The sequence below is a fragment of the Pleuronectes platessa genome, chromosome 1 (assembly GCF_947347685.1).
Source record: "Pleuronectes platessa chromosome 1, fPlePla1.1, whole genome shotgun sequence".
NCBI classification, from domain to species: domain Eukaryota; kingdom Metazoa; phylum Chordata; class Actinopteri; order Pleuronectiformes; family Pleuronectidae; genus Pleuronectes; species Pleuronectes platessa.
Genome location: NC_070626.1, coordinates 13,532,192 through 13,558,428, shown reverse-complemented (window position 1 = coordinate 13,558,428; position 26,237 = coordinate 13,532,192). Strand labels below are relative to the sequence as shown.

General features: G+C 41.4%; 2 protein-coding genes across 2 annotated transcripts in view; both read left to right on the top strand.

Annotated features, from left to right (window-relative positions):
* Positions 1-280: 280 nt before the first annotated feature.
* fbxo22 (F-box protein 22) lies at positions 281-7,460 on the top strand. Its single transcript, XM_053423274.1, has 7 exons — positions 281-486; positions 722-854; positions 1,211-1,298; positions 2,696-2,794; positions 4,644-4,796; positions 4,896-5,061; positions 5,588-7,460. Exons 1-7 carry the CDS (start codon positions 356-358, stop codon positions 5,979-5,981), a joined length of 1,164 nt encoding a protein of 387 aa, XP_053279249.1. The 5' UTR covers positions 281-355; the 3' UTR covers positions 5,982-7,460.
* Positions 7,461-10,920: 3,460 nt separating this feature from the next.
* Positions 10,921-26,237, top strand: part of LOC128442130 (transmembrane protein 266-like) — a 36,827-nt gene continuing 21,510 nt past the window's right edge. The window contains exons 1-2 of the mRNA XM_053424398.1: positions 10,921-10,934; positions 18,582-18,773. Of these exons, the coding sequence (XP_053280373.1) occupies positions 10,921-10,934; positions 18,582-18,773 (206 nt within the window). The remainder of the gene's footprint in view (positions 10,935-18,581; positions 18,774-26,237) is intronic.

The following is a 26,237-nucleotide window of genomic DNA, read 5'->3' as shown; positions in this document are numbered from 1 at the left end:
GCTACTGAGGATTGAAAAATTGTGTGGATGTCTGCAGAGCGCATCTCGCCCCGAAGCGCGCCAGAGGACTCGTGTGGATACATGGAATAAACTCTTTTTAGAATATTTTTCAAAAATAAAACATTGTGCACCATAAATATATTTTTCTTGTGACACGGTCATAGGAAACATTATCTAACAAAGCTCGTTATCAATACTAACCTTTATAAACCTTTTGAAGCTAAACTGCCGAAGCACCTCCTCGCCGCAGAGGGCGCTGTCTGTCCTCGCGCCTCGGCAGCGGTGGAGAAGGAGAGTTGAAAGTTCGCAGCTGGGCGGCCGTGCTAGAGAAAATCTCGACACCTCAGAGAGAAAGATGGATGAAAATCAAGATTTCGCTGCTGAGTTACAAGACAGCAAGGCCGCGTACGTGCTAAGTAATGTCGCTGAAGTGGTGGAACGGATTCTGACCTTCTTACCGACCAAATCTCTGCTCCGGATCGCAAGGTAACCGGAAATGTGACGTTAGCTAATGCTAATGGCAGCGCTAGGGGACGTGAAACTATGTTTGCAGACACAAGGAGAGCATATCAAACAGTTTATCTGGTCTTTGTTCATTTTAGGCGCTTTGTAGTGTTTTTTTATTGTGTCTTCTTGACAGAAACATGAGCTGGTTAACTTTGCGGTTCAAGGTTTTGTTTGGCTAGCAGCTGAAGCTAAGTTTGTTCGTGGTTCTCATCAGTGTGTGCAGGCTGTGGAGAAACTGTGCCCGCAGGGTGCTGAGGACCCAGCAGCATCTCACCTGGGTGTCCGCCCTGGGACCGTCTGACACTGAGGTGCATGCCCTCTGCAGCATCCTGGCTCAGGAGGTGGAGGTAAATACACTGAGAGAGGGCTGCTCTGGACTGTAACTCCAGAGAGGACAGTGTGTAGGGGACCTTGTTTAACATAATGTATCCTGGTAGTAATTATTGGATGAAATACTTAACCAAAATTATTATGTGAGAGAAACGTTTTAGCTTGAGCAGCATGTTTATATGATGTTTTACATTATTTGAATCAGAAGCCTTACAGACACAGTGATGCTAAATCAGGATCCATTCATAACCCTGAACAACACAATGCTGTTCATTGTTGGGACCATGTTTTCTATAGTCATGTTCAAAGATCACGCCTGTTCAGTTTGTTGACACCATTTTAACACATGTTTCTTGATACTTCTTATTCACAGAACGTATTTCTCCTGCCTAAAACCGTCTTAGCGATGGTAGACTGTGAGGCTTTTACTGGACAAGCTTATTGCTACAGACAGAGTAAAGGTTGGTATTTATCAATTTAACATAGTGCTGCAGTGCTTCATTGCTTTGTGTTCATTAAACAGAATAGGTCAATTCTCAGCACATGCATAACATATTCTTGTTTTGAGCTGTGTCAGTAAGTGCTACATACATTTTTAAGATAGATTACTATTTTCATTGCGTTGTTACTTAATATTGCTTATAAATTTAGTAACTAAATTGTTAAAAATGTCAAATTATGTAAACAATGGCAGCATTTTGCTTCCATATTGATTTATTTGTTAAAAATACAAAATGTCAGCAATTGGACCACAGGATTCCTCTTTTCTGAGAAAAAAAATGTAATTGCCTCGTGATTTCCTGTGGTTTTTCCAACAAATTCATTACATCTGTGAATAAGAAAGGTTTGTGTTTGCCTAAAAACTATTTGGAAGCCGTAGAGAACCGTGTAATATTTACACACATTTAGATAAAAAAACTAAAACAATCTTGTCATCTTGCATTGTTTATATCTAAGAAGATGTAGACAGACTGAAAACTCTATAAATTTAGCGTACTGGCCAAAAACCTTTAAGTCATATGTGCCATTTATCTGGAGCATCCTATGTATTTTTATGTCCATTTAAACTCCTATTTAGTGAAATAATGCTTTTTGTAATTGTAGTCTTGGTCATTGGTTGTTTGCTTTCTCAAATCAAGAACTACAACATCAATTTTAGTCGTATCTAAGGATGTTAAAATCTAAATGCTGTGGCTATACAGGCTACTATGTCATATTGAAGCACCAAGACGCACTGAGGATGACTTACAGAATGTCATTTACATGGGCGTGGAAAGAAATCTGTAAGCAGTTAAATATTACACACATTTCAGGAACATTGATCAATGTAAACAGAATCAGTTAACTCAGCTGCAGAGCTGGTTGTATTATGATGCTGGTTGGTTAGATGTACTCTTGTGTATGGCAGCCACTTTTTTCAGGAGTTATCATGTTAAATAAACCGTGACCCCATCACTTAAAACAAGGTGGGACATGACAAGTTGGACATTTGCTTGGAGTTAAACTTTAGGTTTATTTTAGTGGGAGAGAATTGGTAGCATTGTGTGACATAATAGAACACCTTTGTATAGCTGCAGTTTTACATTGCACAATGCTTTTCTATAAACTTGTTGTATTGGTTTTCATATACAGCTTCATGAATTTTTTTTTTCTGTGTTTGTATTCAATGGAAATTTCTATTCTGGAAAAAGAAAGAAAAGTAGATTTAATGTCTCATTGCTAATCAAAACGTGCTCAGCAGGTAAACATTTTTTTTAATGTACTTCTCCAGAGATATTCCTGAAATATGTTTAATTTACGATTGAAATGTTCAGAATATAAAACAGCAACCTGTTTCATTAACTTTTTTCCTCTGAAGCAAAAAAGAGTCGCAACAGTCCAGACACAGTCGAAGAACTAAACCTGCTCTTCCCCAAAGGCTGTGACATTATGGGCATTGCTACACCAGGAATAGTCTGTAAGTGTTCTCCTCTTATTCTGTCTCTCTCCTATTTTCTTAGATAAAAAATATATACTTCTAAATACACATACAGGGAGTCATTGAACCCATTACTAACATTAAATGTTTCTTAAATGAGCTTCGGATTTTGTGATGGTACACGTTTGTGATCCTATCCTGTTCAACTATTTAGAATCTCTAGAAATATAAAAAATAAGCCACGTGTTGAGATCACCTCAGAGGCGTAGATCACCTTTCAGCAGCAGAGACTCTGCATTAATCCCCCATGCTACTGCTGCCTTGTTGTGCAAGCCCCAGCAGTGGCTGGCACTTCCCTGCCGCTGCCTATGATAGATTGCCTTTTCTGCCCAGTGCTGTGCTCCCCATTTCTCCATATAATCACAACCCTCAGGAGAAGCGACTCTCCATCAGCATGTTCTCGTTCCTCAAGATGATAGCTTATCAGGCTCCCGTCATCTATCAGGTTTTATGGCAGCCGTGGCGGTTTGTGATAACACTCATTTTGTGGTATTGCAGTTTAGGGTCAGCGCAGGGTCATCACGTAAATCGAATTCAATTGAATTAAACCTTTGATTGAATAGGATTGAACCTATAGATTTGTTGTAATAGATTTTCCAAATAGCCTCGAGTACATCTAATCATTTATGCACAATGGGTGTGAGGCTGCACAGTATTAAAAAGATTATTTATGATTCACCTGCTCACGTATTTCTGCATAATCCTTTATGAATTCCATAACCTGAAACATGGTGTAGGATAAATGACGTTATACTGTGCAGTGTTTGCTCATTGTAGGTTCATTTTTTACCTCAGCCAATTGTAAACCCTAGAAATTGTGTGTGTGTGTGTGTGTGTGGTGAATGAGGCTCATTCATCATGTAATTTGGGGATCTGTTATATGTATGCAGTCACAAACTGATGTTTTCTCATTTGCATGGCAGCTCATCCGCCTGCTAACTCTGAGACTGTTCACAAGTGCGTTTGATTGTGAGATGTTGATTAAGAATGGGGAAATTCCACAGTAGCTTGTGGATTGATTTTCCTGATGTTTATCTAAATGTATGGTCCTTTCTTAGGCTGTGGTTTGTGCTGTTGTGTTTTTATGTGGTTGGCGTATACGGTCTCAATATTCAAATAATAAAAACATAAATCTCCTTCTCTGCACTAAACTTTAGTTGACTGGTGATTTAGTCTCCACTCTTTGAGCCTTAGTACTTCTAATGGCCACTAGGTGCTGGTTCCCAGCTCTCCATGGTTCCTTTTGCTTGTCCCTCACAAGCACTGTCAAGATTTTTAGTAACCTTTTCCTCAGAATTTGATTTAGCTAGTTCAAAATGTTGTTGTTTACGAACTATGAGTTGTTTATTAAAGCTATGTCTGTTTCTCTGCAGTCTCTTATAAGTAGTACTGCAGTAACAAACTCTTGGATTAAGGTTCTTTCAATTTATCTGAACAGAAATACAATAGTTACTGGCCAAGTCCCTCCACATTCTACAAATATATTTATGTAGCTAAACATCTCATGAAAACAGTTTTACCACAACGGTATGTTTATTCAGACAACGCATATGATATGTGTGCAGGTCAACTATGTATTTTTGGCCATAGATGAATAAAAGGTCTTCAGCAATATTTGTTAAAAGGGAGTTGTTTTTTCAGTCTCCATTTGCTGGTTCTTTGTGAGAACCGTCTAGTTTCTGTATAATGTTGTAAAGTTCTGTGAGATAATGTATGTTGAGCTTTGTTATACGAATAAAATGATATTGAATTTGTTCCTTCCCAACACACTTGTGTCAGGGACTGTAAAAAATAAGCTTCTGAATGGTGCCTTATTGTCTCTGTGCAGTGACTCCCACTGGCCCTGGCTCCAATCCTCCTCAGGAGCACCAGGAAGGGGAGGCGGGCTTTGCGATCATGTTGCCCAGCATGGAGGGTGTGCACATCAAGCCCTTTCACTTCTGTAAGAAGTCCATCTCTCCAAGTGCCCTGAAAGAAGCAGGTGAGTGAAGACTCATTTAAACAGAACATCAACTAAATCTTGTGAAGTCTGTCAGAACCTGTTTTTGTATCAGTGCTGTGTTTATTGTGCTTTCTCCAGGACTAATTGAGAATCCAGATCTGCGTGTGGTACTGTTGTTTGTCTATGAGGCATATAAACCTGGAGGAGCACGTTTCCTCAGCCAGCTGCTGGAGCAGCTGTCCAAGAGCAAAGCTCTCATCGCTGGAGGTCTGGTGGAAAGTGTCTTCTCTCCTCTCAGACAATGGTGAGCGATACCTCTTCTGCACCAATATTAGAACGTTTACCGCAAGTTTCTTTTAAAAAACATAAACCTTGACCCCTTTTCCCATCGCTAGTAGAGGAGTTTGCCTCTCTCTCTTTCTCTGGTGCGTTATGCTTGACATCACAAACGCACCGCCAGCTAAAGCGCTCTCTCACCTCACTGTCTTGTAAAATTAGAGCGTTTATCTGGCTATTTCATTTCTGTCTATGCTGATCAGAGCCAGAGGAGATTAAAAACCTGTGTTTACTGCAGTCATGTGACCCTGGGCTATTTTTGTGCACGTCTGTTGTTTTTTTGATCAACAAGTGGAAGACTGAGAGGATACAGCCTAACTCCATTTTGGAAATTGATATTAGTATTTCACTTTCACTTACAGCCTCCATCTCCTCAGTAGAGTATGTCCTGATTGAATTAATGATATCAATGCTGCAGGTTAACTTTCAGCAGCATTTCTATGGCTTACTCTTTGCAATGTTCACACTTTTCCTATCCCCCCCATTTCTTGTAGCTGTAGCCAGGGTGCGCACGGTGTGGTGGGTCTGGCGCTGAGTGGTCCTAAGGTGCAGGGGGCATCTGTCCTCTTGGACCAGGATATCAGCAATCCAAAGGAGGCTGAAGCCACAATCCGACGGTTAAAGGCGGCCAAAATTCCAGAGAGGAACACCCTGGGGTTCATGTTCGCCTGCGTGGGGAGAGGCCAGAGCTACTACAACAACCAGAACAACGTAGAGGCCGACGCCTTTCGCAAGGTGTTCCCCAACACCCCGCTCTTCGGCTTGTTTGGCAACGGAGAGATTGGCTGTGACCGAATCATCAAAGACGACTACACGCTGTGCGACACTGAAACGGACAGTCTGCAGCACGAGTACACTACAGTCATGACCCTGGTCCATCTAGGCTGACTGGTCCACCTGTAGAAACCGTGGAGAAACAGGAAAAGAGATGACTCCTGTTTGCAACCGCATTGGGGAACAACAAACATTCTGTACAAAATGTTAGTCACATTACAGATCAGAATATCTCTGTCAGCGTGTCTGCTCATAAAGCAAAGGAAATTAACCCTTCGGCCATCAATGTATTGGCATCGTTTGGTAAATGATGTCCCCTGTGTGTGAACACGGCTTTATATTAATATTGAGTGAGTCTCACAAATAGGACCCCAAGAAAGACAAACTGATCATCTATGTTTAAATTCAGCTGTGATTCTGTACTCATGTAAAATATATGTGTATATTTTTTCTCAAATTCGGCACCCACTGATGGCATATCTTTCTCTCCCTCGGATATGAACCTCATGGTTTATTGGCTTTCCAAGTGAGTAAATGATACACACTTGAGTATCCCAAGCTATTATTATAGTTGTTGATTCAGCAAAGGCACTTTTTTATTCATGTGAGTATGAAGAGTGTTTCTTCTTTCACAGAATCAAGGTAATCTTGATTTGAATGCTCTTTCTCCTCCTTAAGGTTTTACTCTTAAGGTTTTTACACTTGTCTTACCAAGAATAAGGAAAACTTGTTAGCCTAAAAATGAATACTCTTAGGCAAAGATTTCTATCTACCCTGGTTCAGTAGGGCACAGGGAATTCACTGTGACTTTTTTTTTATCCACATGTCAAGTCATATCTCCCACCATCTACTTCCTGTTGGCTGTGAGGCTTATTGGTCACTGACACAGTGCTGGTGCCTGATCTAGAACCGGTTCCACAAATGTATACTGAAAAATCCGGTTTGGGTCGGAACTGCTCCCCTAGCAGTACGAGTAGCTGCGGGAGGAGCTACAGCTGGGAATTCTGAGCGGTGAATGCAAAATATAATTACTTAGTAAAGTAAATGTATGAAAAGTAAGCAAAGCAAAGTATCCTGTTGGCTGTGATTTCTTTCCAATGGAAATGACTCAAACTTCCATTATGTAACTTCCTCTTTCCTTTTTTGAGATTTGTTGGCAGCAAACCCACAACAGAGTGGTGCATTACTGCCACCAGCTGGTATGAAGTGTGGACTACATAACATTCTGTTGTCAGACCTATCAAAATGTGGATGGACTGGTTTGCAAAATGATTCGCTTCTGAACTGGCTCCATCTTCCCAGTCTGCAGCTCGACAGAAAAATTCAACAGGGAATAAGAACATTTATTCACTGTGTGAGTGACACCGACCGTCAGAAACTCTCAGTTTCACCTCAAACTAGTCACAGCTCTTCTTCTATTTCATAAGGAGACAGTTGAAGGAGGTTGGAAATTGAAGAACTGTTTAAGGTCATTGGAGATTAAGTAATTAGTGTCTTGCTTTGCTGAAGTCAAAAGGTAACGATTTTTTCTTTAATAGTGATATTAAGGGGTGAGACATCCTTTCATCCAATAAAATACTTGTCGCAGTTCAACCCATGTAAAGCTTCAACTTTCATGTCTAGATTTCTTTCTGGACAATCCCATCACTGATTGATGTCTTTCTCTTAAAAGTAAGTCCTGGTGACAATAAGGTGCAATTTCCAAATTTTGCCCAGTAGATGCTGTTAATGTTGGAAATAACTGTTGTAATAGTAATATCTGTAAAAAGCTGCAACACTGATTGTTGCGAGAATGTTTTTTTTTTTTTTTTTTCAAGAACTGCCCAATACTATACCTTTTTAAGAAAAAATTTGGAGCATCTTCCTTCTTTGTATCATAATGTACATGTCTGCCACTAGAGTGTCTGAAGAGGAATTGAAAATATGTTTTAAGTTTCTGGCAAATTGAACAATGCCTGTTTCTGTGTTGATGCACTTTTCTACATGTGCCAAATCATATCTGTTCTCATTTTCCTCCATAATAAATTGACAAACATTTCGTAATGTGCTGGTTTTCCTTCGTTTATTCCTGTGTCCTCCCCCTCCACTCTTTGAAACCATGTCAGCAGCATCTTTTAGCCTAGGCACCTCTTGAGTCCACTCGGCGTCATGCACATCCCTCCTCGGTTGTAACTACAGGCCTGCTGCACTTTTACTCACATCACTGCTTTTTCTCCTTTATTTTTACGCACAGCCCTGAAATGTTGAGCCTCAGCCTATAACATCTCCTAGCAGCCCACGTCCAGGCGCGTTCCCATGAAGCCAGAGACGCTGGCGATTGATTGATGTGCGCTTTAACCATCGACTGGCTAATCCCTGTGAATGACAAACGGTTAAGCCAATTGCTGCGAAGGCAATTTATATTCCCATAGTATCTTTATTTTGGGAAACCATAAAAAAAACCTCACTCAAGACACGGAGAGGGACGACCTACCAGGCGTAAAGCTGATAAAACCATCCGGGGCGATTATCCCCCGTAAATTGGGCCTCGATAGAGAAGTAGGGGGGAACTACGCACACGCTCACGCACGTACACGCTGCGATTTTTCTTTTTTAGACTTGGTTATGTCGTGACCGGAGCGACGCAAAAAAAAAAAAATGTCAGAGGATTCCTTGGCTACTGTCAGTCTCCGGCTCCTGATGGCGTTTGGCTGAGGATCGCTGCTCTTGTTCGCCCAGCTGCTGCTGCGGGAGCCCGGGGGACGGAAGAGAGGAGAAGCCGCGGCTCCAGCACCGTGGACAGCTCCTCCTCGCAGGGTTCCCCGCTGCGCTCGCCGGGGATACCCCCCCCTCTCTCCACAGAGGAGCAGCGGAGGAGACCCGGGGTCTGGAGCCTTCAGCAGGGGAGGAGGGGGAGTCGTCCTTCGATCGCTCTCATATCACTTAAAAAAAAGCAACATGATCTCGCCGAGTGACGATGCTTCTTCTTGCATTTGAGCTCCAGCCCCTCATCGCGTTTCCACTGAAGCCCAGGCAGCAGCGGCAGAAGCAGCAGCGGTGGTGGTGCTCGACCAGTGCAAGAGAGCTGAGGAGAGCTGCTGCAGCCTACACACACTGTGAGTCTGCTGCTGCTGCTGCTTCACTCACTCACATCACCACCAACACCACCGAGGGAGACATCACTACCAGCCAGGGGAGGCACAGTAACCCGCCAACAATGTAAATCTCACACAGGTAGGTCATCTGCTTCCAATCCATAAGATGCACAGCGAGCAGCTATCACACCATACTATCATCTTAGTTTCTATCATGGCAGCAAAGAAAAGCAGTGCAGCTTTATCATAACTGCTATTATTGCTATGGAGACAGATGAAGCCAGCTTCCTCCCAAGTGCTAAATGAACTCAACTATGTGGATAAGTAAGATACAAGAGGGATATCGTTTAAAAAAGTAATGATTGAATTTCCAGCTGTCTTTTGGTGTCGATTTGGGGGACTAAAGTGTACACTTTGACACTTTAATATTGTATTTAAGTTATCAACAATCGTGTTTCGTTAAACGTATAAAAGCCTATGTAGTTGAAGGGTTGAGGTGTCTCTATGTCTAATACCCATCTCTGTCAAATATCACTGTAAAAATGTACCCAAGGACAAACCCTTTACAAGTGTCCTTATTGGCAGTCACCTGAGAGCAGATAGGCTACGATGATGATGAGTGTGTAGTCAAAACTATTTCACTACAGAGTTTTCTTTACAAAATGATCCCGAAAATCATATTTACATCAGCAGGTGTAGAATAAACTGGCACTGAAAAAAGAAAATTGTTTACCGAGTGTAAATAATTTCCTTATGTGGTAACAATTAGATTTTGTCTTTTTCAAATTAAAGTTTTCCATTGTGTGAATATAACAACTATAAGTTCAACCAACCTTTTTAGTCAGTTTGTTACCAAATGGAGTAATTTTCTTTTGAAGTTGGTCCATCTATTTTGTTATTTCACTGAGCAGGAACAACCTCAGTTTAAGAGGTTTCTATACACACAGTTTCTAAATTATGATTACACATTAACTATCATTGTATTTCGTGATTACAATGTTACTGACACTGTGACTAAAACTTTCTTTTACTCTCTGATATAAATCAGGTAGTCAAAGGAATTTTAAACAAATGATTTTACAGTCTCTAAATTACCCAACCTGAATCAACATCTTCACGGATTGAATTTTCCAAAGTTAAGATATCAGTGTTTTTCAAGTTAACATCTCAATACTTCAAGTTCAGTTAGAACCATGGGCCACTCACTATGGAGGTATCAGATATAGTGATAGTTATGAAGCTAAGCAATTCCCAATAATGTTTCATATCCCCTAGTCTCATCATTGCAAAGAAGCTGCTCTTCGTGCACTAGAAAAAGAAAGAAGTTCCTGTTCTTCCAAGATATGGTTGGATGACCTTACACACACGCTCCATTCAGAAAGAATTCGGTTTCTCTGGTTCTTTAACACAAGTGAACTGATGGCAAGAAAGTGGTGTTTGTTTAAGGGGTTGTCTTCCCTTTTCCCCCCCTTATTATCAATCAATCATTCAAGTTGTCTTTGTATAAGACATTCACAAATCTAAATTTGCTTCATATGGCTCATTATATTATTTCACGTTATCTGGTTTTCTCATTATTGCTGATTCCTGTATTTTGTTATTGTTGCTCTGAAATCAAAATGATCATATTGCAAGATCATTACTTACATGAATGTGTGCATATGATTATACATACAGGCATAAGTATGTATATTTTTATCAACAAGCTCCAATTGAATTTTTTTTTAATGCCAGGTGGATTCAAACTGCATCATTTGCTAGGTGTTCCCAATAATTTGCAGTCGTTCATACCTCTACCTCCATATTAAATATTGCTGCTGTAGAAGTTTTCACATGTTAATAAGCATGTTCCTCACAGGCTCAACATGAAAGCAGCGTCCATCAGGTGAAGAGGTGAAACTGCAGCGCTCAAACAGGCAGAACCGAGTGGAAACCTTGTGATAACCACCACGTCGCTCATTTCTCCTTCACCCAGCATCATGGCCAATGCTGAGTAAGTACAGTCCACATAGTAGCACACTTTGTCACTTATCCTTTCTCCTCCTCTTCCTCGTCTTCTCCTCCTCTTCATACTCCAAACCACGTACAGGAAAAATAAGTCTAACCAATGAAAATATTCTGTCAAGCGTCAGAAATGCACAGGGGAAATAATGCAAGAGCTGTTTAGATGTGAAGCCTATTATTATGGATTATACTCATTTTCCCAGCATGCCTTTGCTTTTCTCATCTTCTGATCTCATTTCTCTTAAGTCAGTCCCCTTTCTTTAACCGTTTCCAAATGTCTGCTTCTCCGCTCCTACAACAATGACCTTTATCCAGTCAGCTGCTGCTACAGTTGAGGTGTCTCTGACCCTCGTCCCTCTGAATGCTAAACGCACTGAGGCGCACACTGAGACACAGATTCAAGCAAACACACTTGCACAAAGCCCCGACTACAGAGCGTCCATTCTGCAGCCGTGAACACAGGTCGCTATGTTAGCCCTCGCTGTGGTGTATTGATTGTTAACCATTACAACTTAACACCTTCTCCCTCTCCACCTCCAGTTTCCTCCCAGCTTTCCATTTGTAATCTGCTCCCTCCATGTGAGAACAGCTGATGCATCACTAAGGGAACGTGCTGTAGCCTGTGTGTGTGTTTGTGTGTGTTTGTGTGTTTGTGTGTGAAGAAGGTAATGTAAATCATTATCCTGAGTCCACACGTGATTCTGCTGGCGTATAGCATGACCCTCTTATTTGTTTCGTCATAACTGGGTGCATTTATTCTCCTGACCCAGATGAATAGCCCCGAATCATTGCTGCGTTTGTGCCTTTATGAGAGAACCAGTTACGCTCCTCAGCAGTGACGCCACATCATCCAGTGTCTGAGGGGAAAACACATGATATAAGTGCATCACTCAACCAAGTATTTCCAAATCATTTTTTCTTATGAGGCATTTTCAAGACTGAACAGGATCTCCATGACGTGCATTACAGCTGCTATGTTTTATAAAAGGAAATAATGGATTTTTGAGACATCGTGTGTGACGTTTAAATTTTCATTACAAAGGTTCTTTGAGAAGACATCGAGCAAAGGTCGTCCATGGTTAGCTGCTGCTCTTTGTGAGTGATTAGTCATTCAACAACTCCAACAAACCTTAATCTGAATTCTCACTTTCGTTGTATGACCTATGTCAATGAAGTGTTCCTCAAACCTTATTTGGTTATAATATACAGTATGTTGTCCATTTCAGGCAGATCTGTCTTATTTGTTTAACAAGATAATTATTGCTGCGAATTCCGAACAACAATTAACATGCATCAGAGAACATTCAGAATAAACTCTGTTTTCACTTTATGCAAAAAATACAGTGCAGAGGAAACAAGCCCGTCTGTAAAGTCTGTTTCACAAGTCCACAGAAGTCCGTCTTCTCAGTCATGAAGTCTATCAAGGCCCACGCTCCCTTAAGTGTCTATAGACATTTAAATAACCTATTATTGGATACTGGCACATTGTAAAAAAGGTGAATGGACCTCTGCGTTCTAAAGGAAGCTCCTGTACGTCTGCTGTCTTCTCCCTGCCCCCACGAGGGTCTCCGTGTCTCCTGCGTCGTCTCCAGCTTGTATCTGTAAAGGTCAGATAAGGGACTGGTCACACCAGAGCCAGAACAGTCCATTGTGCAGTCCACCAATTCATCATAGTTTAATCTGTAATATTATTAATGAGCTAATGTGCCTGGCAGACTTCATTAATATCCACTGCCATGACATTATAAAACTTTCTCTGGAAGTTGAATTGGGTGTTTGGAGAAATTACCTGAGGCCATTTGTAAATTCTGTCGACGTGATAGGTCTTTAGTCGCACAACACGAACATTTGTGTCATACATTAAGTCGTGTTTTTGCTTTGAAAAGACCAGAAGGTGAAAACAGCGAGGATGAGAACGCCAAACTAAGGAAAGTTTAAACTATTTTTTCTTTCTGCTGGTTTCACAGTTGTAGCATAGTTTGACAGATGTGGATAAAATCCCCCGACAAACTTCCTTTTGCCTCATCTTCATCTTTTGATGTAAAATCCATATTATGTTGCACGTGCGTCAGCAGCAAAGACAAACATTACTCACTGTCGTTACCTTGCTCTCAGAACAGTCAGTAAGAAAGTAATTCAGCTCACGATGCCACTGCAAACACACCAACATAAAAATGTTTGAAGTGAAGCGTAAAAATATCTGCTTCTGTCACCAGTTTAAATTTACTCATCCAACTGCTTCTGACTCCAGATTAGAACTCAAACAATAGCTACTCGTAGAATTAAACCAACAGTGAAACAGACGGTAACACCAGAGCAATGTCACGTTTTCCAAAATGCAGAGAGCATGCGTTGTTTTCAGTGTTGTGGCCAAGCTTTAGATCGACAAGCTCAGACTCTTAATGCATTTCATTCAGGAGAGACTTACTTAACACATGAGAATGAAATTAAATCCATTCTAAACAGAGGACTTAACACAAGTTATGCATAAAAGCTAATATATAAAGTGAAATCTTAAAACAATTATCAGCAATGTTCTGTGCTGCCATGCAAGATTAAATAAAGAGTGTTCATTGAGTGAAAGAACTGTGGTGATACAAACTAGCATTCATCTGTATTTCAACACCATGTATACAGATACAACCAATTGAGTAAAAGCCACACATCATGCTACACAACACCTAGTAGTAGCATTAACATAAAAAGATGGCGACTGAACAATACCCAAGAAGCCAGTATCAAATCAGTCTGGAAATGTAAAAACTATTATGTCAAACCCAGACACATGCACAAAATACTGCCCTGAAATGTTCCTAAAATATGGCTTTATTTACTCTCCTCTAAACTTTAACTTGTGTTTGAGTTCCTGTAAAATATCCACAAATAAAATATTTTACAATCCTCACACTGTATTGCACTCAGTAATTGCATGAGTCAGTCCAAATAATAATTAGGTATGTCTGTGTTGTTGCACAGGGGTCATGAGGGTCATGGACATGAAGCTTCCTGTTGTGTGAGGAATAACATTCTCCAGCGCCGCCGGCCCTCCAGTTACTTACGTGACCTTCTGCTTTGGTCACCGAAATCCCTTGAGCAACTTTTGTCACACGATGACCTTTCCTACCTGGCCCGTAATGCTGCACTCCACTATTTAATTTTATCTGCCACCCTCAGGGAAACCTGCCTCACCTGAATATCACTCCTGTCCTGTGGGTGCTCCTCTCTCTGCAGCTGCTGACTTGTTAGTCTTTCCATGAAATAATGTTTTTTGGAGAATTTTGCAATTACTACTTTTTGTTAAATAAGAACACCGGGGGTACGCAGAAAGGTCAATGTTGGTTTTTAAAACAATGCAAATGTTGTATTTATGTGTGTCCTTGGATAGAGGCATAGGCTGGTTTGTCTTTTGGCATTTGGCTGTTGACAATATCGTGAATTAAAGTCGTTATTTAACTAGTAAATGTTAACATTATTACAAAACATAGGTGTGGAAAAGCCCCATGATTTTAATGTTTGCAATATTCCACAATGGAATAGGACGAACTTCGATGCAGTCTCTGTAAATGAGTCTGAAATCTCTGATAGCTATATGCAACACTAATATAACTTCAAATTGATAAATAATGTAATTGATTACGTTGTGAATGGAACAGAATGTTAGTGAAACATCACACATTACTCAAATTGCATGAGTGACCCTGCTGCTGACTCTGCTCAGCATTGCACTGGTCCATGGTCACTCAGTCCTGATGGCTGGACTGGCAGCCAGGCAGCGCAGCAGCATTATTACTGTAAGCTGTGAGCCGGTGGACTCCGGACAGCTTGTGTCTGTCATGAGTAGTTATGTGCTGATTGTTTGGGAGCAGAGTGATGAGCGGTGCGGTTTGGCTGAGATGTTGTGTGCAGGAGAAGTGCAGTGAAAACATCCATCAGGCCGAACCACCGCGGCATCACACCGTACGACCACAGCCTCAGAGAGGGAATCAGTTCTCTGCCTAGAAAAAACACGTGTTCAGGAATTAGTCACAAAACAACAACATACTAGTCCTGCAAATCATTTACTGAAGTGGGACACACAATGACACATCCCATGCACTTAAGGTTGTTGGGATCATTTTTTAGAGGCACTCGAAATAGAAATGTTTCCAAGGAATCTACTGAAGGAACGTTTTCATTTAAAACAGAAGTGATACCAGCCAGTGGATAATTTAATAACAAGGGAAAACTTACCTCTCACTGATTTATGGTTATCATTATTAGTTTTTAACAATCCTCCTTACTTCTAAGCTATTCTACAATTTAACTTAATTTAATGGACAAATACATGTTTCCACTGGAAACTGAAAAATCTAACATTAGCTTTATTACAATAATACATTTGCCTTTTACATTAATTAAGGACATCGCATCCTCTTGTGACTATATTTGGGATAATATACAGTAGATCTATGTATCTTCACAGACAGGTAAGACCGTCTGGTCAAGGGAAATTATCCTGTCATATTGGGATGAGGGCAGCAGCTCTTGGGACCAAACTGCAATAACATGTTTTTTCCCTGAATGCAGAGGAATTTTATTAATGAAAAACAAAAGATATTGTTGTTGAATATATGCAGTGATGAGAGACTGTGTTCAGCAAGCATCTAAAGGAGCCTAGTGTTACATCAGTATATCAGTATAAATAATCACTAGGCTGTAAAGTATTATGCATTGTGTATTATGTGTTATATAATTTACCTTTGTGTTGGATCAACCTTCTGTCAGCCTGTGAATGGCCTGTGAAAACGACTAGGCTGTGGTTTACTGGTTGTGGAGCTGAATGCCACCATCAAGGGTTAATCAATGGGAGCCAAAGTCTGCCCAGTAGATACCATCACGATCCCACAGATATGTGTCCTCGACCTTTCGGACCCGTTAGGTCATCCATCTTTATATGCAGTCCATGGTCAAAGCCTAGCGAGTACATCCCCCATAATTCCACTCGACTACTGACAGTTTTGGGTATTGGGTATACTTCTTATGCTAATGGCAGCTAATGTAGGCTTAAAGCTGAAATAAAAAGTGGGCTCTAGTTTGTTTTCACACGTGCTCGTATGATTTGCATCTTTATTTAACCTGAAAGAAATGTTATGTTTGTTAAATGGGAATTTGTATATTGTTTGGTTCTGGCCTTAAGTCCCATGTAGTGTTACGGTCACCCTGAGAGTTAATATCTGATCATCCTTGTTGGCATGACTTCATAATTTCCCTACACTCACACACACTCACACACACACACACACCATGGTTGTGGCGTGTGTGTGTGTGTTGGTGGGATTATCTGCTACATCTGCCCGCCTGTCCGTCCTTTCCTAAAGGTATATCTCTCTGCCTGCCTGTCAGACTGTGTGCATCTCCTCCTCTCCTTTTAGGTCACTCAGAGTCTTTCTGTTTTCTGTCACAGCAGTTTTGAAGATGACTGGAAAAGGTGTATCTGCATATAGCAACTGGCTGCTGCTTAATATTCATCCTCCACACAGACATTTCAAACACTATATTTTTATTCTGCGTTTCTCAGCCATCACTCAAAATAGAAAATAAACTGCAATACCATGTGAAAACGAAGTATCCGACTGATGAACCATAGCATATGGTTGATAGGTGAGAATTTGATATTTGTACTTGTTCTAGGGTTCGACGACAAACGTTCTCATTTAATCTTAAGACTTGATGGTGTTATCCTCATCCTGCATGTTCTTTTTTTCCTCTCCTTATTTTCCCATTTATTAAAAGAGAAAATAGAGGTACCATCTCCCCTCTTTCACCTCTACACTTCCACTGCCTTTTCTACTGTCCCACTTTTTGTTCATCCTTTTCCACTCCCTACTTTTATATATCACCTCCATATCTTACTTCCACTCCTCCACTCCTTCTGTTCTCCTCAAGCCCCCACTCTTCTTCTCCCGCTCTTTGGCTTCAGCCTAGTGTCCATCTCCTTTTCTTTTATATTCTGTTGCATACTTAGTCTTTCTTACCCTCCCCTGTCTTTCTTATGTAGTCCTCCCTATTCATCCCCTTTTCCAACGCCCAATCCTCCTCTCTTATCCACCTCTTTTTTTTTCCTGACTTCCTTTGACGTTTGAGGGAGAGTGGGGATCCACTCAGCTGACAAAGGGAGAGCTGATGACGTCACAGCAGACGCGATACACCAGCATCTGCTCTGGTCTAAAAATACACAGCACAGGGCACACACGCAGTCAGTCTACAGCTGCACTCAACGTTTGTTTCCACCTCCACGCTCCACTGAGATGGCCCAGCTTTTTACACAACTAGGGCTTGTGGGCACGCTGGGTTACACGCTGCTAGGCCAAGACCGAGCAGCCTCCATACGATTTAAACACTCCAGCTGCAGGGTGAGGGGTGAGGGGGAGGTTTACGGCTTCTTACGTTCGCCTTTCATTTGTGGGGGAACTTAAACTCTAGTGTTGAGATTTGTGAATCAAACTGGAGGAAGCCCTCATTGTAAATTGTAATGATTCATCCCTAATCAATAGAAAATACTGATAAAACCTGCAACCAAGATAGGTCAGGATGATAATATTCGCAATGTAACAATTGGAACTTATTCTACTACAATTCTTCTTTTAGTTAAACCGAAAATAAATCTGTTAAACCTGTAAATAACAAGTTTGTGGTTTTTGTCGTATGTCATATTCTAGTAATGTAATTTTGTAACTCTTACCAAATTTCAAATAAGCAGGTAAAAAATGACCCACGTGCATACAATTCTCATACGTCTTAATTAACTGTGGACATCATGTCAAGTTGATTCACACCACAGCAAAACAGTTCTATATAAATAAATGAAAACATTATCATATATAATTCGATCTAAAAGAAATTCACATTTATTAAGAGCATCAGCTAATAACTAATAGTGCAACTTTCATTATTTGCACATTACAGAGTTCTGTAGCATTAATATATTTTCTAAAGGCAAAAGTAAAAACATTGCATGTGGACATATAATAATACAAAAAAATACATTATACTTAACTTGGCTGTATGAAGGGAAACCATTGAAAGTTGTTTACTTCAATAATCATAACAACATTGTTCCTAAGAATGTACTTGGTAGTATCCTCCTCTTACTATCTTATTATTAGTCTTTTTCTCTGCTCTTCCTCTTCTCACTTATTCAAATTCTTCTTTTCTTGTGTCTTATTATCAGATGTTGATTTGAGTTGTGTCATTGTAAATTATATTTATTCACTATTGGATGACAGTGGTTCAAAATACACACACATACACGCACATGCACGCACGCTTGTTTGCCCCCATCACTTTAAATAAGTAAGTGTCAAAGCGATGTTGGTGGGCTGAATAATTAAAGAGTGTGTGTGTGTGTGTTAATTTTCACTATTTTGTTCTCATACACATACATTTCTTCTGCTTTATTATCTCGGTAATAACAGCAGCTTTTTTTACTGATGACTAAATTGCACCTTATTTAAATAAAGAAATGATGTGAGGAAGTAGATGATGTGATGTTAGAGGGGTGTTTGTTCTTTTATAGTAATGTGTGCCTCTCTCTTTCTTCTGTGGTCTCGTGTGGGGGTCTTTGGTCTCTGTGTTGCTGGTGCTGGCTCGTGAATAGGGGAGCGGATCGGGCAGGTCTGTCGGACTTGGAGATCATCTCTCAGCCGGTGGACGATGAGAACCAGTGCCTGGCTCCTCCGGTCCAGCTGGTGAGCTTTGGCTACAGAGATCTTCCCCTGGCTGCTCTGGACCTCTCGCTGGCCGGATCACAGCTCCTCTCCAACGCAGATGAAGATGAAAACAGAGATGGGTGAGTGCAACTGCTGCTGAAAACCAAGGACTTGTTTCATTGCTGCATTCAGATGACAATTTGCCTCGGCACAATCTGTGAAAGGAGATGTGTGGTGTCCTTTCCAGGTGACTATTATGAAATGATTTGTATTTTTGTGACACAAAAGTGGAACAATCACACTTAGTCAGTTTTGGGCCAATAATGCTTGCAAGGGAACAAAACACACACACACACATACACTCACACTTACACACACGCACACACACACATACAGACACACACACACTCACACTCACACACACAAACACACAAAAAACTGATTTCTGAAAGCATCTAAACACTACTTTTTTGGAAATCACTCTTCTCTCATGTCATGGAGGTTCATGAAGTTTATGTACTTTTCTTGCTCTTACCTGTATTTTGAACCTTCATTTATCTCAACTTTCTCTATTTTCATTCATTCTCACTCTTTCTTAATTATGCTGTTTTAACATTTAAACTTCTACAATTAGCTCGTTGCTACAGAGCATATACCTGAGACATACAAAACAGGTTAAAAAAATATCGTGAAGTGATATGATTGGAAGTGCCTGTGTTTCTCAGTCAGACTGTTCATGTTGTTAGTGCTGAGGACGCATCAACCTCCACAACAGTGCTGCTGTTTCTTTTTAAAGTCATATCAGCAAAAGGAAACACAGTTGAATTCTAGTCAGATTAACTACATCATTTTACATGTATAGCTCATCTGGTAATCACTTAACAAAAATAAATATATTCCAGATCTGTAAATACTGTGAAATTAGTGCATTATATTGTGATTGAAAAATAATAATGTGCATTTCTTAAGGTACGGGACTGTTGTTTCAGAGTCGAACCTTCCATTTGAATTCAGAAATCCTCAGTGCCACTATGAGATGATAGCATCAATCGAAACATCAGACTTAAGAGCCACTGACAGCCGTGGTTAGACATTCATCAGCCATCATTCTTACCTGATGCAAAGCAACATTTGCTGATCCCTGTCAGTATTGATGGAGTTCACATAGAGCTTATTGCTACATCCACACTCATGTGTTTAATTTTTAAAACACCTTGTTTTGAAGGTCAGCATTTTAGCTCCGTATCAGAATTAATCTGGAGAGACGGCACGTGCACAGCTTGTATTGATCTGTGCAGTAGATCCATAGGGTCAAGTGGTGGAAATGCATCATGGCTGCCTGTGAACATGACTGGTTAGAGACCGATTATGATGTGATCATGTGCTGAATCTGTCAGCTGGATGGAAGTGCGTCTTCTCTGTTGGAGTGGGAGTAATACGTGGATAATAACACCCATCATCTGTTTTTATGAAACATCTTCACATCCACATGTTTCCAGCTGTGGAGTCATGTACAATCAGGAACATCCAAAATTTGTTTTTCAAAAATGTCAGCTCACACAAACAGTGTTTGGATCTGGAGGAGCTCTCCATAATAGCCCTGATGATGTCATCAGAGTCATTTTAGCTTGAGCTTGAGGAGGACAACAATCTATTAGGAAGCTTTTGTTATGAACTCAGGTTGCATCATGGGAAATGAAGGATCCAGTGTTTATGAAGTGGATATGTCAGCCTATGATTTTAACATTTCAAATCTGTTATCCAAGTTGAGCCCAAGTTGATATATAATATTTGTCTTAATGCAAATATTGTTTTTTATAATTTTTTTTTCATCATATCATCATAGTATGTTTCATTTACAGGTTTTCATATTTATAATTGTATTTGCTTTGCATTTTTGATGTTCTATTTCAGTCTGGTAAAACATTTGCAAATGGAGCACACTTCCATCCATGTGAACTGAAGCAGTGACATGTCTTCACATGTCTGCAGCATGTTTTTAGCAGGATGTGTTTTCAGCATGAACAGTTTTCATGTTAAAATGACCGTGATGAGTACTGTGGTACAAGAACCTGAAGCTTTTATTTGCAGACATTTATAGTTTTTCTAAAAAAGTGTCACACAAATGTCACTGTCTCTCTTTCTCTGTGTCTTGCACATACACACAAACACACACACACACACGTCTCATGCTTGTGTACATGTCACATAGTGTGCATGATTATCATCCATCATGTGTTTAGTCTCCCTCCTCGAGTCCTTGACTCGCTGTCCCTGCTGTTCAGTGTTACGTCGATTTATCATTAAGAGACACCCACTGGGTTGTCCAGCGTCCATAAGTAAACCAGATATCAATTTATTATTTCACACTAAATATCCCCTCCTCCTCCTCCTCCTCCTCCTCCTCCTCCTCCTCCTCCTCCTCCTCCTCCTCCTCCTCCTCCTCCTCCTCCTCCTCCTCCTCCTCCTCCTCCTTCTCCTCCTCCTCCTCCCGCCCCCTGGCAAGAGGAGCCTTTATTAAGATCAGATCAGATCAGATAATCCTCTATTAGTCCACAGTGGGGAAATTTACAAGGTTATAGCAGCAAAAGAGTCAGGACATCAGTAAAGTAATAATAAGTAGCATGCAATACTAACATAAGGGGATATAAGACAATATAACACATCAGCCATTTAATTTCAAAACAGAAATGAATATTGCAAAGTTAAAAAGTGAAACCTGAGTTAAAGAGCAGAAATTCATTAAAGGTGCATGTGGTGTATTGGGAGCAGAACTGATTGTACAGTCTTACTGCTGCAGGAAGGAACGACCTGTGATACCTCTCCTTCAGACACTTAAGGTGGATCAGTCTGTGCTGCCCAGTTCTGTGATGGTGTCCTGCAGGGGGTGGGACTGGTTGTCCATCAGAGATAACAGCTTCGGGTCATCATTTTCCTCTGTCCCACCACCTTCCACTGGGTCAAGGGTATCCCAGGATGGAGCTGGCCCTCCTGATCAGTCTATCCAGTCTCTTCCTGTCAGCATTTTAAGTTATTCTGCCTTAGCAAACATCTCCAAGAAGATGGCCGATGCCAAAACAGATTCATAAGGGTCTTCAGTAGCGCACCTTTTTCTCCAAAAGACCAAACTCTAGTCCAGTTTATTGTTCAGCCGACACACAGTCCTGGATCCTCACATACTGGGGTCGGATGGTCAAGTAGTCCAGTATCCAGGATGTGAGGCTGAGGTCCACTCCAGTGTGCTCCCAGTTCATCCCTCAGAAATAGAATTGTGTGCAGTATTGGACTTTATCACACAGGTCCCATAAACTCCAAGGTCAAGATTATTATAAAAGACCATGATGTAAAATGATAAAGATGAATTATACAGACAGTAAAAAGATCAAAAAGCTAATATAATGTAATAGTTACACCGATGTAGCGATTAGTGTGTGCATAGTCATTTCAGTTAAAAGTGTGTGAAAGTTGTGAAGTGCTGTTCGAGGTTCTTGTATCTTTGTTTTGTTTTAATATGATTGTTTTAAACGTACGTATTTGAATCAAATCACAGCTGTTTCCTCTTATTAGGCAAAACTGATTTTTGTTTCCATCCCGAAAAAATTCCTTGTCTGCACTTTTCATTCTGTCCAGCAACTGTGACTCAGACCTGGCTCTCAGCGCTACCTCTCACTAGGATGCTCATAAACACCATAAGCTGTAGTGCAGACTCCAAAACACACACACATACACACACACACACACACACACACACACGCTGCCTCATCCAAGTCCTCCCTCCGTTTGACACCAAATCAGGTCCCACTCCATTGGTTCCCTTCAGTTTGCCAGTCACGGCCACAAGCAGATGGATGTCACAGACGCACCGTCAACAGTAGGCGATGCTGACACTTGTGTCACAACCAGTAAACGCTGTGCACAAGGTGTTGGTGTTAGAATGTATGTAGATGTGTTTATGTTTGATGGAGACTGAAATTTGATGCCATGTGCTCCATTCCGACTGGAGCTCAACGTGTGAAATACCTGCTGAAACTATGATTTATACGATAACTGGGTCACGGCCCTGCTGTTGTTGAGTAATTATAAAAACAAGAGCGATATGAGTGTGTTCAAATGAGCTCAGGGTCCGAGGGGCAAGAGACTAAATTTCTCCTCCTGGTCTCCAAGGCTGAGAAACTGTGAGGACTCCTGGTGCACGAGGCTCTAACAACAGATTTACCAGTTGCTGATGTGAAGGTTATTTTACCAGTGAGCTCAATTTACTCAAACTGCGCTCGGTGCGATGGGGGTCACTATTTCATATTCAAGTCATTAGTGGGAAACGTCTGGCAGTAAAAACGCTGCCAGGGGGAGTTGTAAAAGTCATCATTCTCTCTTTTAGCTTTAATGAAATTTCATTTAACTTCACCAACCATGAGCTCCAGTAATACGTATGTTACATCTCCACTATACCTTAAATGCTATGCTAATGCTTCACATTAATCACTATTATCAGGCCTCATGTCTGCCCTCACACTTCCATCAGAACGTCCCTCCATCTCTCGGTTCGTGATGACAGAGGTGAGTGATCAAGCACCGCTGCTGCTTTATAAGTCTCACCTCCCTGTGAGAATACACAACCAGCACCATAAAGACAAAAACTGAGAAAAGCCTCCTCTGACATTAAGGCCACGTCATTAGAATCAGGGTGATGCAGCGAGGGAGCAATTTGCCCAACGTGTCAGTCAGTCTTCTTCCCTCCAGGGACCAGTTCTGTTTGATTCTGTGGGTTTCAGCACTGCTGGGCTTTCCGTGATTACGCTTGTGCCTCCGTCTCCTCATCGCCACATCGATCCACCTCTCAGGCAGACAGGCAGAGGCCTCCTTAAATGACAATCAAAAACGTCACTCCCCCGTGCACCATCATCATGTTTTACCATAATGGTCTCATGTGGTTTCTTTTATCAGTGCTTTCACATTCACTACCTGTGAGTTGACTTTGCTGGGTCATAGCAGTGGGTCAGCACCATCAGGCGTGTACTGTATCTGTGTCCACCATCAGAATGGCAGTAGGAGAAGGTAAAGTGCATGTAGCAGAGAGACAGATTGCTGAACTCACCTTTAGGGAAATGAGGCAGAGGAAATTAACCTTTTTTTATGAGCGTGTGGAATGATGAAGTGAAGTTGAGAGGAGGGAAGACGCGGCAGTGGGACGGCAATCCACAGCCATCAAAATTAAAATGTGTGTGGGAGAGGAATCTGTTGGCTGGGCTGCTTCGCTGACTCCACCTGAGAGAGTAGATTGCCTCCACACGCAAACACGCACACACACACACACACACACACACACACACACACACACACACACACACACACACACACAATTCTTTTACTTCTATTTTAAGCTACATCCACCATCCACACAACCACATTTTCATTTGCATCATCTTCTATAGATATGTCTGGCGTACACACTTCTCTGGAGAACATAGATGTTTGGAAACAGTGATGGAGATATTAACAACTGATGTAATGTAATGTTTTAGACTTGGTGAGGTTATCAATTGTTGATGAATAAATAGAAAGTCACAGAAAAAGTGGAACCTCTGGCTCAGGGGTTAGAGTGGTTGTCCTCTAACCAGATGGTCGTGGATCTATCCTCCCCATAACGCATGCCGAAGTGTCCTTGGGCAAGATTATGAAACCCAAATGGACCCCTCTCATAGAGAAAGGTGCTGCACAAGGATGCAATGTTTGAATCGGTGTAAAGAGCTTTGAGTGGTCATCAAGACTAGAAAAGCGTTCTATAAATACAGAAATAAAATGCAGAAAAATGACACATTTACATGTCGGGAGCAGGACCAAGGGCGACAAAACGAAAAGTGCTTTTGACTATCATGGTTCAATGAAAGGCTGCGGCGTGTTTCATAGCAGGAAAGCGAGCTGAGGGGATTAATCAAGAGAAAAGGCTCCTGTGTCAAGCTGCCACCGAGTGATGAAGCACCTACTGTCAGCCATGTTTGCATATCATCGCCGGTAGCATTGTGAAGGTGGAGCTGACCTTACCGCTATCTCTTATATAGTGCGCTGGCCTCACTCCACATGACGGCAAAGTATTCACTCACACAACCATGCTTTCTCTCACACACACACACACCACTTTGAGTATTTATACATTGAGAAAGAGAGAGTAAAAAACAAGGCCATGCAGGCCTGACCAGCTTTCTCACTGCTCCGCATAGTGCTTGTTATCTAATCCTCCATAATCATGGTCCACTTCATATTCCAGTTGATACTGGGCTGTCACACCTCATTAGGAACAATAGCGTTCCTTCATTGATGCTTCTGCACATTTAGAAGCTCTTCTACTCTTCCTCTCCAATGCTCTCTCCACCTTTCTACGTGTTTCTACAACTCTTTCTACTGATTTGTTTTCTGTTTTCTTGCTTCTCCTTCTAGGTTCCGGCAGTTTCCTATACTCAATTCTTCACACTCACGTTCTCTGCCTTCGGTTTGGCACATAGTGTTCCTTCTCATGCTGAATACCAAGCGTCAGTGTAACTAAGCCAGATGCCAGGAATCTGCCAGTGTCTTCTTGTCATGTCCGCACTTCCCTCCATGATCGAGACTAACAGAGGCACCGTCACATGCACCTCCAGGAGCCTCCAGGTTCATGGTCGTATGTGGTGAAGGTGAAGATAGGTGGAGAGGTTGGAGATTTCCGGCGCCCGTTTAATGTACCGTTGCCCAACACGGCGTTCGTATCAGGCGAGGTGTGGGCGACGTTGTGGGAGGTAGTTGTTCGAGCTAGCATCAGGGGGCAGTTGCAGTGTTAGCAGTTTTGGTGCTATGGTAAGTGGAGTGTAGTTATTAATAGAGTTGGGCCCATCCATCTTCCTGTCTAGAAAATGCTGGGAGGACCGAGGTGGCATGGGCTTGTGTTCAGCACTTTCATGGCCGCCCACTCTCCCCCTAGTCATCAAGCTGCTTTTGTTTGTTTGCTCACTTTTTTTAAGGTTGAAGGATTCTTTTGGCGTATTTCAGCTTGTGTTTGTGTAGGCTGCTGCTGGTGTGCGACTTTGGTGAGGTGGAAAAAAGAATGGTGCAACGTTTATCATCAGGGAGGGAGATTTGAAGAGGCTGGGTTATCTGCAGCTCACGGTGCTGGTTCAAACATAAAGTTACATATTCAATGAAGATAGTCAACCGATCACCAGGGGCGTATTCAGGAGTGAGGCCAAGGGGGAACTGGCCCCGGCTAAAATCTGATTGGCCCCTGAAGGGCCCCTGTCATGTTTTTGATTTTTTAATAGTCACTTAGAATTAATATGACAACTTCTTGAGGATTTTTAGTTTCAAAATATATTCAATGATGTGTGGCTTTGCTCAAATTTATAGAGCACACAGTAAGTAAAGGAATCACTTGAATCTGCACCTTACTGTGTCGGACAGCATTGTGCATGGATGATGGACATATAACTGGAGCCTGGTGTAAATTGTGGCCCCTTTATGGGCCCTAGTTTAGAACTCAAGCAACCCCTTGTTTACTGTTAGCTCTAAAGCTTTGATTCAAAGCAACACATCAATACATTTGTTTTGAAAATTGTTCAATGACATTATGTTCTTCA